Here is a 13,663-nt window from a genome sequence, read left to right on the forward strand (position 1 = left end):
CAATAAGATCAGAAGAAAGGGATGGTGCAAGGGAGGGAAGCTCATTATTTGGAGGAAATGAGATGTGTTAAGAAAGTCGGTGTCCCTGAGGATGATGTTTCCCCCAGTCCCCACATGCTATGTGCCACCCTCATCACCTCACTCTCCCTGGCCTTTCTTTGGTACCCAGTGAGCTTGTTCACCAGCACCTGCCCTGGCGATCTCTCCCCTCCTGCCTGACTTGACTCTGTTCTCTCACACCTCTTCTTACACATTCATAACTGTTCATTTTCTGTGTCCTCAGAAAGCAGCATTGATGTGTTTTTCATGTTACTGTGGAAATCCATTATTGTGGTAGTGAACTCTGCTAGTAGATTTTCTGATGTCGTCTCCAGAATAAATTCTATACCATATGAATTTGTGTACGTGTGTGTGTGTCCATATCTCTGTGTGTTGCATGCTAATCCAAGTATTTACTTAGGAATGTGTTCAACCCAGTTCTTAAATGAGAGTTGCCCATGATTTTCATTTCTTCATAATGTCCTGTTCAGCCTCAGTATCAAGTTTATCAAGACCATTATAGCTTCCAAACTGCAGAGAGAAGAGAAGCTTTATCTCTTTGTTTAATCTCTGAAATAATTTGTATGAAATTGGTCTTATAGGTTCCTTAAGCAGTTGGCAACACTTGCTTGTAAAACCAAGCCTGAAGCTCTTTTTAACATACTGCACTTTGGAGTTTATTATTTGGATGTTTGAAACTGTAATCACAAAAGAGTGTAAAGAAAATGTGTTTTAAAATATTTTTTAAAATGCAAGGAGTATGCATATTCATATAGGGAGAGGTGAAGGGACTTGGCAACATTGGAGATAAGAGAGGATAAAAGAGGTAAACCAGGGAAGGGATTGAAGAGGAAGAGATGGTGTTGAAATAAAGTTGGAGGGACTGGTCTTTGAAAAGGAGGATGGAACACTGTGATTCTGACTTTACAGAGGAAGTTGAAAGGGTGGGTATTGATGCAGGCATTTCTTCAGCTGGAGAAATGGACTGGTGCAGGAACATCCCATCAAGGCCCTCATGGCAACCAGTAGAGTAGAAGGCCATGTGTTATGCAAATTCAAGATATTCCGACCTTATGGAAGAACACACAGGGAAATCAGAAAAGAAGGGAATACGTGTATTACCCAAATTTTATCCAGTGTTAACCATAAAAATATACAGTTTTAATGGGTGAGTTCATTAGACATTTAAATAAGGAGAATTGAACAATATTGAGAGAACTCTATGATGTGAACTCATTTTCCCCTCTTGATGTGGTCCTTTTTATTTACTTGAGGTTACTTTAGGAAGTAATGTAAGCACTTTCCTATTGTTCAGCATAGGTACCGAAGCCTGAACTATGTCTCTTCATCTTGTTCCGTTGGCTACTGTCTTCCGATTCTTCTCAGTGAAAAGAAAGGTGAACGTGTGGTAGACCAGTTGACGGATTTTCTTCCCCCATCTTTTCATAGCCTTCTCTCCATTTATGTTGCTCATGTTTCCATTTCTGGGACAGAAGGGTCAGCTCTTGGGCTTCTGCTCTCCCCTCACACCACCTAGTCACCCTCAGTGCCTTGGATGTGGCATGTATGCCCGGCTTTGGCAGCTGTGAGTTTGGGAGGATGAAGACTTAGCCCTGCTCTCAGGACTGCAGTCCTGGCAGGACTCCCTGGTCCTGAGTTTTCTATCTGTAGGATGAGCCTCTGGAACTAAAACGACTGTTTGGACACTTCTAGGTCTTAGAGATTCCTAGCAATGACTGACTGTGAAGTCAGTGTCACTGGAAATTTTTCATAAGTGACCTTCTACATGGTTGTCCCTGAAGCCATTAGCTTTCTCTAAAACCAGTCTTACCCCTGACATCTATGTCTCACTCATCATATTTTCCTCTTCATTGAGTCTCAGAACTGTTTTTCTTTTCTTTAACTCATTCCCTTTGACCTCTTCAATCAGGTATCTGGCCAACCAGACTCTCGCATCACATCCTCGTTGCATTTTCATAGCCACTACCTAAATTGTATCATTTTTAGTTTGTAAAGCTAATATTCTTGCCTCCATTCAGTCTTCTTTTCTGCCTTTTGTATTCCCAAGATACTTGCTTTATGTGTCAAGTGCTTGCTTGTAAACTTCTCAGAGCCTTGCTACCACAGATGAGGCCAAGTCTAGACTTTTTAACCTGTAAGTGAATTTTAACCTGTAAGTGAATTTTTTACAGTTATATTTCAGTGTACCTTTTCCATAGTTTCTTGAGTTGCCATTTCATTTCCCTTTCTCTCTTCTCTTTTTTCTCTTTCCTTTCAGTTTAATTCTCTTGAATTCACTTGCTTATTCTTACTCTTTCATTCCACACATTCATTATCACTCATCACATTCAAGTTATTGTACCTTAGTGTTGGAGGCACCCCAGTGAGCAATAGGGACCCAAGAGCCTTAGGAAACCGTCTCCTGCAAATAGAGAAACGGAACAGGGGTCCATAGAAGTGAAGATGAGCAATACCAGTTATGGCCACAGGGGGCATCAGATTTCCCACGTGGCACTCTTGCTTCCTCTAGGTCACACCCGTTCTGTCAATTCCTAGTCAGAGCTTTCTTTTCCTGCTTCCTAAGGCCCCAAACATCTCTCCCTCCTGTGTATGAATATTTCCTGTAATCCTGCAAATACCTGTAAAGATCTTGTATCCGTGGAATCCTCCAGGCTAGAATACTGGAGCGGATTACCATTTCCTCCTCCAAGAGATCTTCCCAACCCAGGGATAGAACCTGGGTCTCCCGCATTGCAGACAGGTTGTTCACCATCTGAGCCATCAGGGAAGTCCTGTATCCACAGATACTGTGTTTAAAGAAGATATTAGTGCTAGTTCCCTAACTAAATTAAAAACTCCTAAAATAGACTGTTTATCGACAGCTTTTTATAGCTCTAGGACCTTGTACTTATTTTGCTGCAAATGAGTATTTTTAAAAAATTGACTTGCCTATAAAATGAAAAACTTTATATAAAATACTAAAAAGAATCAAGATATAGTATACATTAAAATTTCAAAAATTAAATACAGATCTCTGTATAACTCAACCTTGGTTTGCTTTAAGTAGTCTAGAACTTTCAGTTCATTTCATTCCCCTCCTGCCACCCCCCTGCCAACAACTGATATTAGAGAAATGATACATTTGTTTCACAAAACAGTCCCTTGAAAATAATCTACCTCATTCATGTCAACAAAGGCCTTTCTACAGGACATGTCTTAGGACAGGGGCATATTTCCATATTAGATCTGTTTTTAGCATCTGTTTTTGTGGAGTGAGATTATTTCTGTGCTGCACAGTTTTTCCTCAAACCAATAGCTGTGTTGATTTGCCCATTTTCATGCCCCTGTTTCATCAGAGTGATACCACTCAGAATATTAAACCCAAGGTAAAAGACAATCAGCTTGAGTGGTTAATTGTCAAGGATAATGATCAGGTTCCGCACAACTGGCAGGCAACTCCCTGAAGACTCTTTTGGTGAAAGAAACCAGCTAATGAAAGTTGCAAAAACGGCTCATAAAGCTGAGTTCTCGCCCTTTTCCAGTACTGTCATGTTATAATAATTGGACTCTAGGCTGGAGGTTGCTTCATAGGAGTTAACAGAGCTTGTAAAAAAATAAAATAAAAACAGTCTCTAAAGAGTGGCTGTTTTCTGATTTTCCATAGGAAAAAATGTAAATGAGGCCAGGAGTTACTGTGGGTTTCTCATCCAGAAAGGACTGAATGTGTTTAACTAGTCTGATCACAGGGCCAACATAGAAACTCACAGGGAAATGGAATGTCCACGTTGGAAGAAGGCAAATGGTGCTCCTGTGTTTGCCCTTGTTCCAGATGGGGACTGTTGTGATTTCTCCACTTCAGCGGCCCCTACCCACCAAGTTGCACAGGGAATGGTCTTGTTTGCATTCGGTATTCCTGTGAGTGTTGTGTTATTGTCTGCCCAGCCCAGAGCCAATAGGAACACGCACATCTGGCTTGTAAATCACAGCCCAGCATTGGCGTCTTGCTCCCTTTTTATTGGGTGGCTGCCCTCTGTGTTTTACGCGTTCTCAGTGTGGATTTTGTGACATCCTGACGGAAACCTCCAGTGACCCCCAAGCCATCCACCGGGGGACCTTCAAATCCTCTCTGAAATGTAATGTTTGCTACCTCATGTGCATTCTCTGTGGGGCCCTGGAGAGGGTGAAAAAATCATTCATTTTTATCTTTTTATTTATTTATTTCTCCTGTTTAGAAATTGGCCCCTGGTTGCGGGAGTTCAGAGCGAAGAATGCTGTGGATTTCTCGCAGTTAACATTTGATCCAGGACAGAAAGAACTTGTTGTAGGAGCAAGGTGAGAGATCTGACATTTTGCCCTTGCAGATATTTTCAACTTCATTTTACGTCTCTGCAGTTACACGCGAGCATCCCTGCCGGAGTTGATGAGTGCTAAGTAATATTTCATCTCAGAATGAAGTTCTGTGTAAGAGTGTCATGAACATGCTACTTCTAATAGGAGGACTGCTGCTCTCTATACCCATGTGCTGGGAGCTGCTCTAACATGAATTAATTCAGTTTTTTTTTCCTCCTATGACACGTGAGAGGTAGGTATTGTCACCATCCCTGTGTTAGAGATGAGGAAATTGAGGCAGAAGTGGGATAAATATGTTACCCCGGGGACACATTTATTATGTCTAATAACAAATGGTCCCAGACTTCAGACCCAGACAGTCTGCTCCAAACAGCATGTTCTTATTTCTCAATTCAGCACAGTTCTTGAGAACAAGAGACCTTGATGTCCACTCCCACATCCATTGCTGTCTTTTTTTGTGACCTCTGTTCTGTTGTTTGCCAGTCAATTGAGATTTCAAGGGAGTTGCTATTGTTTATTTCTCTTAAAGAGCCCAGGATTCTGTGTCCAAGTCAATGCCTGACCTTCCAGTTGGGCAGTCTGGCCACTGGAACCCAATCAGAACAGATCTAGTCTTGTGTTCCTGACATTCGCCATGACTTCCTCAGAAAACGTGCATCCTCTCTGACTTCAAATCACCTATCCTGCCAGTATGTTTTGAGACTGATGGAGATAAAACATTTTCTATTCATCTCTTAGGAGAAATGATGTAATAATGTGAAGAGGTGATTTGTGGATTTGAACTCTTCTGGCAGCCAAGGAAAGTACTTTGGGCAGAGGAGTTAGTGCACATTATCTTTTTTGGCCAACTTTACTAGATGATGAAATATACCTTTCATAGCAAGAGAGGTTGTGGAATTTCTACCTGAGTGAAGCCAAATCTGGCTTAGGCTCTGAGCACTCTGGATGGACACTGAACAGCTTCTAGAATCACTACATTTCCTCTCAGATGTTAAGGAGACCTTGTGCATCCACTTAACACTTGAAGACTCGAGATGTATGGTCTTCACTTAAATGAATAGACAGAGTTGGCTTAGTTCCTGGCACTTAGCTTGTCACTGGCATGTCTTTCGGTATTTATAGGGTGGACAGTGAATTTGGGAGGGCTTACTTGGTGTTTTCACTGCCCTTAGGCCACTGGGACTGCAATGGGGGTTTCTGATGCTGACTTCCATCAAATTTCATCATTGGGAGCCTTGGCCATACATTGCAGGCCTCTGGAATTTCTCTTCCTTTTGCATACCATGGCCAAAGCCATCTTTTACAAACATCTCCCTCAGTGGCTCCTCCTGGAGGACTTACGGCTTGTCTCCCTTCACATATGTTGTAGAAATACTGTTCAATCCAGGCATCCTCTGTTAGCTCTTTGGTGTGGCCTCTCGGAACCTCTGGCTTATGGTCCTGCACTCCAGAGAGACACACATCATTTTTGTCCTCACATAGTCCAGGCATGTGGAATTATTTATGTTGCCCACAACTGGAAAATGTTCTTTCTCTCGCCTCTGGGACTTGATGCCCTCTTGTGCTTTCCTGGAATATTAATTTGCCACCCACCGCCATCCCAGGTCATCCATTGGGTGAACTCCTGCTCCTTGCAGGGATCTTGCTCAAGGGCCCCGCTTTGGGCCTGAGCTGCCATGTTCCCTGCCCTGCCTGGTTCTGTTAGCACACCTGCCACCTGCCTTCATCACTGCCCTTACTGTACTATTTCTTGTTTCAACTCTCCCCTTCCCCGATGTCAGATAGTGAAGTACTGCATGGTAGAGGATGTGTCTGTCTTTATTCCCCCAAGCTTTAAACTTCTTATATTGGGATATAGCTGGTTAGAGCTTCCCTGGTGGCTTAGACGGTAAAGTGTCTGCCTGCAATACAGGAGACCCAGGTTCAACCTCTGGGTCAGGAAGATCCCCTGGAGAAGCAAATGGCACCCGACTCCAGTAGTCTAGCCTGGAAAATTCCATGGACGGAGGAGCCTGGCAAGCTACGGTCCATGGGGTCACAAAGAGTCAGACACAAGTGAGCAAACTAATTAATTAATTATTATAGCTGGTTAATAATGTTGTGATAGATCCAGGTGAACTGTGAAGGCGCTCAGACATACATGTACAGGTATCCTTCTCCCGCACACTCCTCTCGCATCCAGACTGGCACATGATACTGAGCAGGGCTCCCTGCGCTTCACAGAAGGTCCTTGTCGGTTATCCATTTTAAACATAGCAGTGTGCTCATGACCTGATCTGTCTTTCCTTTCTTTCTCTAAGATGTAGCACAGTTTCTCCCTGGCTAGAAGTTTGAAGATTTCTGTTGATTCATTGTCTATATTTCCAGGATTTGACTTGTATATGTGCCCCTCTGCATTTGGTAGGACACTTACGGAAAAGGGAGTGGGCTTATAGCACATTTATTCAGATGCCTACCTTTGGGAAAGGCCACAGTGAGCAGCAGTCTCTAAACCCCGGAGTTAATCCTTAAGGTGAATGGACTCTCACCCTCAGCCAAGGGGAAGAGGTTCCTGGCTGGGGTAGCAGGTGCAAACATGACCCCAACCAGTGTTGCCGAGTCCTGCATCTCTCGTTCCACTCCAACTAACTTTGGAAATAGTATTCCTGTGAACTTGGTTCAAAAGACTCCATTGTTTCTGGAGGTCCTTCACGCTATAGGGACAGGGCCGTGTCACATACCTGCCGACACTCTGCAGGCGGTAGGCTTTTGGTCAAGAGCATAGATTCTCCTAATGGGGATGTGAGAAGCCACTGAAAAACTAAGATTTGGAGGAGACATCACCATCATTCTGTCCTGGCTTTGGACAACACCTGAGAATTGTTCCCGGGGAACTCCTGTTCCTGACAGTCTCCATCCGAGTATGGGTGGAGTGATCGATCCCATTATTCCTTGAGCTCTCCTTGCGAGCCTGCCTGAAGGTTTCCTAGTCAGCTTCCTTGAAAATCTCCATTCTGACCTCCCTGGAGGTCTCCGGTGCAGAGTTTCTCAAGATCTCCATCCATCTCCCCTTAACCCAGTCCCAGCCCGGACATGGGAGGGATTGGCCTACCCACTGAGTCACCCTGGCATGGACTATGGCATAATGACCAGGAGCAATGGGATTGGCAGACTTAGCACATAAAAGTCAGATGAGCAACCCTAGGAGCAGGGGCTGTATTTTCTATTCTAGAGCAGGGCATAATGCATCGTGATCACTCGATAAAGAAAGAAGTAGGTAGACTTGCTTAACTGTGTGACCTTGAGCCCATTCGAGAGTCTAATTTTCTTATCTTTAAAATTGATAAATTTATTTCTATCCCTTTCAGCTGTTGTGAGGATTAGATGAAATAATCCAGGAAAAGTGATTGTCACAGAAACAGACATCCTGTAAGCCCACAGTGGTGGGGAAGCTGTGTGGGTAGATGTGGGCTTCGGCATATGTGTGCATCTGTGTTTCGGGCAGATATCACTGCTGTGGAGAAGAGCAATTTTACCTAAGATACATGGTGGGATTAGGCTCAGAAAGTTTAAGTGGGAATGTGAGCCAGTTATAAAACTTTAAAAATAACCCAGCCTGCAGATTCCTGTTTGGAAGGGCTTGACCTAGCAAAAATGGTTTAGGTAGTAGGTGTATATTTCAAAAATCTTTAGTTGTTTAAATATGTAAGTGGTGAAAAAGTATAATGACAGTCTTTTTATTTTTTCATAATTAATACTAGGCATTGTAAGGCCATTGGTGGTTTATTGGGTGGTTATTATTATTAATTATTATTGTTGGGTGGTTTCACTTTTTACCAGTGGTACTTTATGTTCCTGAAACTGAATTCAGTTAAACATTCTTTGCATCCCTTGCAAAAAGTTCTCTTGTTTACAAAATAAAAACAAAAAGGAAAACAAGCAAAATCCACTTCTCTTTAGGTGATTTGTGGCTATGTGGTACCAGAGGTAGTTGCATCTGAATTCAGGCAGCTTCTGGGAGGATCCTTAAATTTGTCATGTCCAAGATGCACATTATCTTTCCAATTATTTTAAAAGCACTGATACTCATCTCCTATTTTACCCATGCCTCTTTAAAAGTTAATAATGTTTGTATTTTCACTGATGAGACTTAGGCACTTTCATTTTAAAGAAAGTAGAAAATACTGTAAAGCATAAAAAAAAACACAATTTCAGAAATAATCACAGTTAACCTTTTCAGTTATTTCCCCACAGTATTTCATCTATTTGTTTATATGTTGGGACAATATATTATGGATGGTTTGTATACTTTTTTGCTATAAAAACCTACTAAAAACAGTTTCCAATTTGTGTCTGTGTGTATATATATGTATATATATATATATATATATACACACACACATATACATATACATATATATATATTTATTTATAGGTACATACATTATGTATGTACCTATAAATATTTGTATTGCATATGTACATACATATATATATATATCTTTATAGGTACATACATTCATATATTAATGGATACATAAACATGGGCTTCCCAGGTGGCACTAGTGGTAAAGAACCCACTGCTATTGCAGGAGACTTAAGGGATACAGGTTCGATCCCTGGGTCAGGAAGATCCCCTGGAGAAGGGGATGGCAACCCACTCCAGTATTGCCTGGAGAATTCCATGAACAGAGAGGAGACTGGCAGGCTACAGTCAATGGAGTCGCAAGGAGTTGGACGTGACTGAAGTGACTTAGCACACATGCACATATACATACATATATGTATATATGTGTTTACATGTGTGTGAAAATCTCAAATGAAAGGATAATAATTCACAAAGAAATAGTATTTCACAAACTTGGTTTCCAGTTTCACTGTGTATAAGATTGTAACAGTAGATCAAAGTGAGAGTAACGACATTTTCTTCTCCAAATGAATCTGTCTTTAGTGTTTTGGGTTCATGTATGGATAGCTAGTGATTCTGTGTTGAATTCAAGTGTTACTCCAAGTGGCAACTAACTTGATCTACACACAAAAAGGTGTTTGACAATAATTAGAGTGTTTACAAATTAGCCATAGTTTTGTAAAGTCATACAATAAATAGTAAGAAAAAAAGTTTTTTCATCATCAGAGAGAGCATGAGCGTCTTTCAGCTTTTGTTTGTTTCTTGGTCTTTCATCCATTTTCTTGCTATAACCTGTTTTCTGATTATCTTCCTCTTTTCTAACAAGCTTCAGTGTAATAGAAACCTATCACTTAAGAGCACAGTCTTACAATCTATGATATTTTGGTAAGAACACTCATCTCTGAGCTCTTATACAAGCACTTGTGAGTCCAGGAAGCCCACCCATCTTCCAGTAATTGAGAGGACAGGATTGAAGACCATAGACCCAATACTGGGTCAGGTAAAAATCATAATTGATGACAAGCATAAGATTTATGTTTGTCTTGGGAAACTTTTAATTTTCGTTCTAAAATTTTAAACTTTAAAATTGCATCACACAATGGGAACTTCATAAAAATATTAATTGAAAGGGTAATGGGGTTGCATGGGTTTCCTTGCACATCTGACTCAATGTGGGTACCAGCCAAGAGATGCGAATGTGCCCTGTATAGAACCCTATGACCATTATGGTCAAAGGACCATTTCCATATACTGAAAGATATTTCTGTACATATCTGTGTGAAAAATAGTACAGATTTCAAATCAGCATGTTTTCTACTAAAAACAAAAGCTAAAATCTACCTGCTTTCAAGGCAGAGCTTGGTCTCTCTTAAGGTCACAGAAAACTGGTCTTGAAACATCTGAGTGTATTATTTTAGACCATTGTTTTGCCCATGATTTGAATCTACAAAAACAAAGATAAAAAGAAAAAAAAAAGATTAACTTGCTTTTTGTTATGCTGGTACTGAATTTGCTTTTAGTGTTCCAAGTATATAATGTCATAAGATCACGTTAAATGAATGGGTAGGCTTCTACTCAGTGTAAATTCCTCCTTTCAAAATGATTTTGCTGTTGATTCGAAACAAGTGGAGCTAAATTTTGAAGTCACGTGTCACCTTTGAAATTTGACCAATATAATTCTCTCCTTTTTTGATGGTTATAATTCCTATTTTTCTTTCGAAGTTTACCTTGGAGTTAATCTGTTGGAAGCAGTCTATAATTAAAAGAAAAACTGGAGATTTTTATGAGATCAGCAGTTCTCCTTCCAGTAGCCACAACTTCTTTCCATTTTCCAGTTTATACAATTAAAGGTAACTCATGCTGAGTGGAGTAAAATTAGCAATTAGGAGTGAATCCAAAAAGCAGTAAACCCCCATTGTGCAAAGAAATCCCTGGTAATGATGATGTTGGCATAGTATTTATATTAATTATGACTTAGGAAGACAGCTGGTGATGAACGAAGGGATGGAGCTTCCATTCCTGCTCTTCATTTTTATCCCACCCCAGTGGGAATTTTTTTTTTTAAACTGTACTTTAGGATTTAAATATTTCCTTTTTCCTGTTGGCTCTTGCTACGTAGGTGTGTTTTCCTCTTAAGATTCTCTTTGCCTATCTTCCTTCTTCTCGCCTGTCTTCCAATAGACCTTTTGATTAATTAACCTAATCTGTGTTTTTCTTTAAGAAAATCTTTTCTTCGTCTTCCTGCTTTGTTACATTTTGTTCAGTATTTACCAAACATCCCTGTACCTAAGTATCACCTGGGACAGTCGTTCAAAATGAAGCTTCCTCTGCCCTTTCTCCCAGCTCTGCTGAGTAGGGGCCTGGAGGGTGGTCCCAGAGTGTGAGCTTTTAACAAACAGGTGGTCTGCAGACGCTCCTGTGTGAAGGACAATCCAATCATTGTGTTCCTTTTGCTGTTATATTAAAAAAAAAAAAAAAAAATCTCTGCATTTTTCTTTCTGCTGGAGGTACGGTGAAGAAGAATAAACCTAGCAGAATAGTTACTTATTTAGTTAATATAGCCTTCCCTTTCCCCATATTCCCTGAAAGATAAAAATTAACCAGCTTTTGAGTGCATGTGTGTGTTACAAGTCTTGAGTGTTGCGAGTTTTCTCCTAGTCAGTCCCGCATGGGTTCCATCAGAATTTATTAGTTCAAGTTGTTGCTCTTCATTCATCAAATATTTATAGAACCTACTTTGTGCCAGGAAGTGTCTTAGGCAAGGGGAAAAGGAAGATGCAGCAGAGTGTCTGCCTGGTAAAGACTTTAGATCCTAGTGCATAGGTTGGCAAGCTAAGGTCGCTGGGTTGGCCTCTTGCTTTTGTAAATAAAGTTTTATTGGCACACAGCCACACCCATTCATTTGCACATCACTTATGGCTGCTTTCCAGCTTTCACTGCAGAGATGAGTAGTTCCCACAGGGCCACAAAGGTGAAGTGTTTGCTATTTAGCCCATGAAATATTTTCCGTACTCCTGGCCTGATGGGAATGGGGAACATGAATGGTTATGTTCTCCAGGGAGGCCTGAATAAAGAGCCTTGAAAACACCAAGACGAAAGAAGGGTGAAATGGGTGTACTGAGAAGGTGCTTTTTCAGTTGGCCTTAGAGGTCTTCCAGAAGGATCATAGAACAGGGAGCTCAGATGCCGACGAGGCTGATAGGAGCTCGCCTTAACTGGACCTGTTAGTGACTGGGAGGAGGGGTAGGTGTAGGTGAGGCTGGGGCTTTAGATTATGGTGGAGTGGGGATCTCATCCTGTAAACCTGTGTTTCCAATGCAGCAGTCAGTAGGATGGTCTGAGAAATCTCTCAAGAATGCCGATAGCCAGGCCTCTCCTCAGAACATTTGAATTAGACTTTCAAAAGTAATGTTGGAAGTTTTGATTAATCAAGCTTCTGGTAATCCGCTGGCCTGGCAGACTTGCAAACCTCTGCTAAAGACAGTAGGCGCTCAGGATATTTCTAAGGCTGCATGTTTATAAGTTCATATTTGCACTAGAAAGATTCTTCCACCATACTGTGTGCAGAATGCACTAGAGTTTGGAGGTACGGACGGCAGTTGGGGGATCTGGGTCAAGTGTCAGTAGAGAGAATTTAAACTTAGGCAGTGATAGTGCAAGTGGAGATAAGTCAGATTTGAGATATCTTTGGGTTGATGGTGACTGATGACCAATCATGATAGGTGGTTGAGAACAAGGTTCAAAGATAAGATTTGGGAGTGTGGTTTGAAACTGTGGCTTGTTGTAATGCCATCACTGGAATTGAGCATTTGAGAAATGAATTAGAGTTCTTCTGTTATGTGAGATACATGAAAAAGATCTCAGGTTTTACTAACTCTAAGATAACCCGGAAAAGTAGTATATATGGAGATAATTTGAAGAGTGAATATTCCTAGGAAAGCATAGGTTAAAGGAAGCATAAAATAATACAGTTGGTAGTTTTTCAATGAAAAATGATCTCTATTAATTGAAAAATGGAAAGGAACAAATCAAATACCCAATGGACCAGAAAAGCTGAAGTCATGAGTTAAATTTAGGGCAATAAATCATGATCTGTAATCTTCAAAGCACTTAGAAATTTGCACATAATGTTTAGAACATAATAAAATTTAAATTGGGGTTACCTGGTGGCTCGGTCAGTAAAGAATCCACCAGCAATGTGGGAGACCTGGGTTTGATTCCTGGATTGGGAAGATCCCCTGGAGGAAGGCATGAGAGCCCAATCCAGTATTCTTTCCAGGATTCTTTCCTGGAGAATCCTCATGGACAGAGAAGCCTGGTGGGCTATGGTCCATGGGGTCGCAAAGAGTCAGATATGACTGAGCGACCAGAAACAAAATTTAAATTACTGATATAATTGTTGACAGTATTGATTCATAACTTTGTCCCTAAATATGCTTATGGGAAAAGATTTTCCTGATTTCATATCTTTGGAATTTACTAACCACTAAAAATCCATCTCTGTTATTTGATTCTACTTGCAAAATAGTAAGAGGTTTCCATCTATTTCTCTGCCTTTGAATATTGGTACTTAAATATATAAGAGTACTATTAATGTGGTTTAATTTTGGTTTTGATGTATTCTTTGGAACTTTTTTTTACAGTAATCAAGGCTTTCAATGGGTTTGAAATGGATTTTTTTAGGACAGGTAATGAGATAAACCGGTATAATTTTGGGAGAGTGAGTACTAGACACATATGGTATTATAATAATATAATAATACCCAACGTACATGTATTTATTATTTTTCAAAGAGGGTTGGAAAAATTCTGACTGAAGAGGTAGCTCATAACATGACAATATTATACATTTCTCACCATATGGCAAAATGTATTAGCAAAGTGAAA

The 13,663-nt window shown here is 40.6% G+C and overlaps 1 protein-coding gene across 2 annotated transcripts in view; it reads left to right on the plus strand.

Annotated features, from left to right (window-relative positions):
• SEMA5A (semaphorin 5A) overlaps window positions 1-13,663 on the plus strand; it is a 539,339-nt gene that overhangs the window by 243,786 nt on the left and 281,890 nt on the right. For both annotated transcript variants that reach the window (XM_061129337.1, XM_061129336.1), the window contains one exon: window positions 4,272-4,371. In XM_061129337.1, coding sequence (XP_060985320.1) covers window positions 4,272-4,371 — 100 coding nt within the window. The remainder of the gene's footprint in view (window positions 1-4,271; window positions 4,372-13,663) is intronic.

Source organism: Dama dama, chromosome 25, assembly GCF_033118175.1.
Source record: "Dama dama isolate Ldn47 chromosome 25, ASM3311817v1, whole genome shotgun sequence".
Classification (NCBI taxonomy): Eukaryota; Metazoa; Chordata; class Mammalia; order Artiodactyla; family Cervidae; genus Dama; species Dama dama.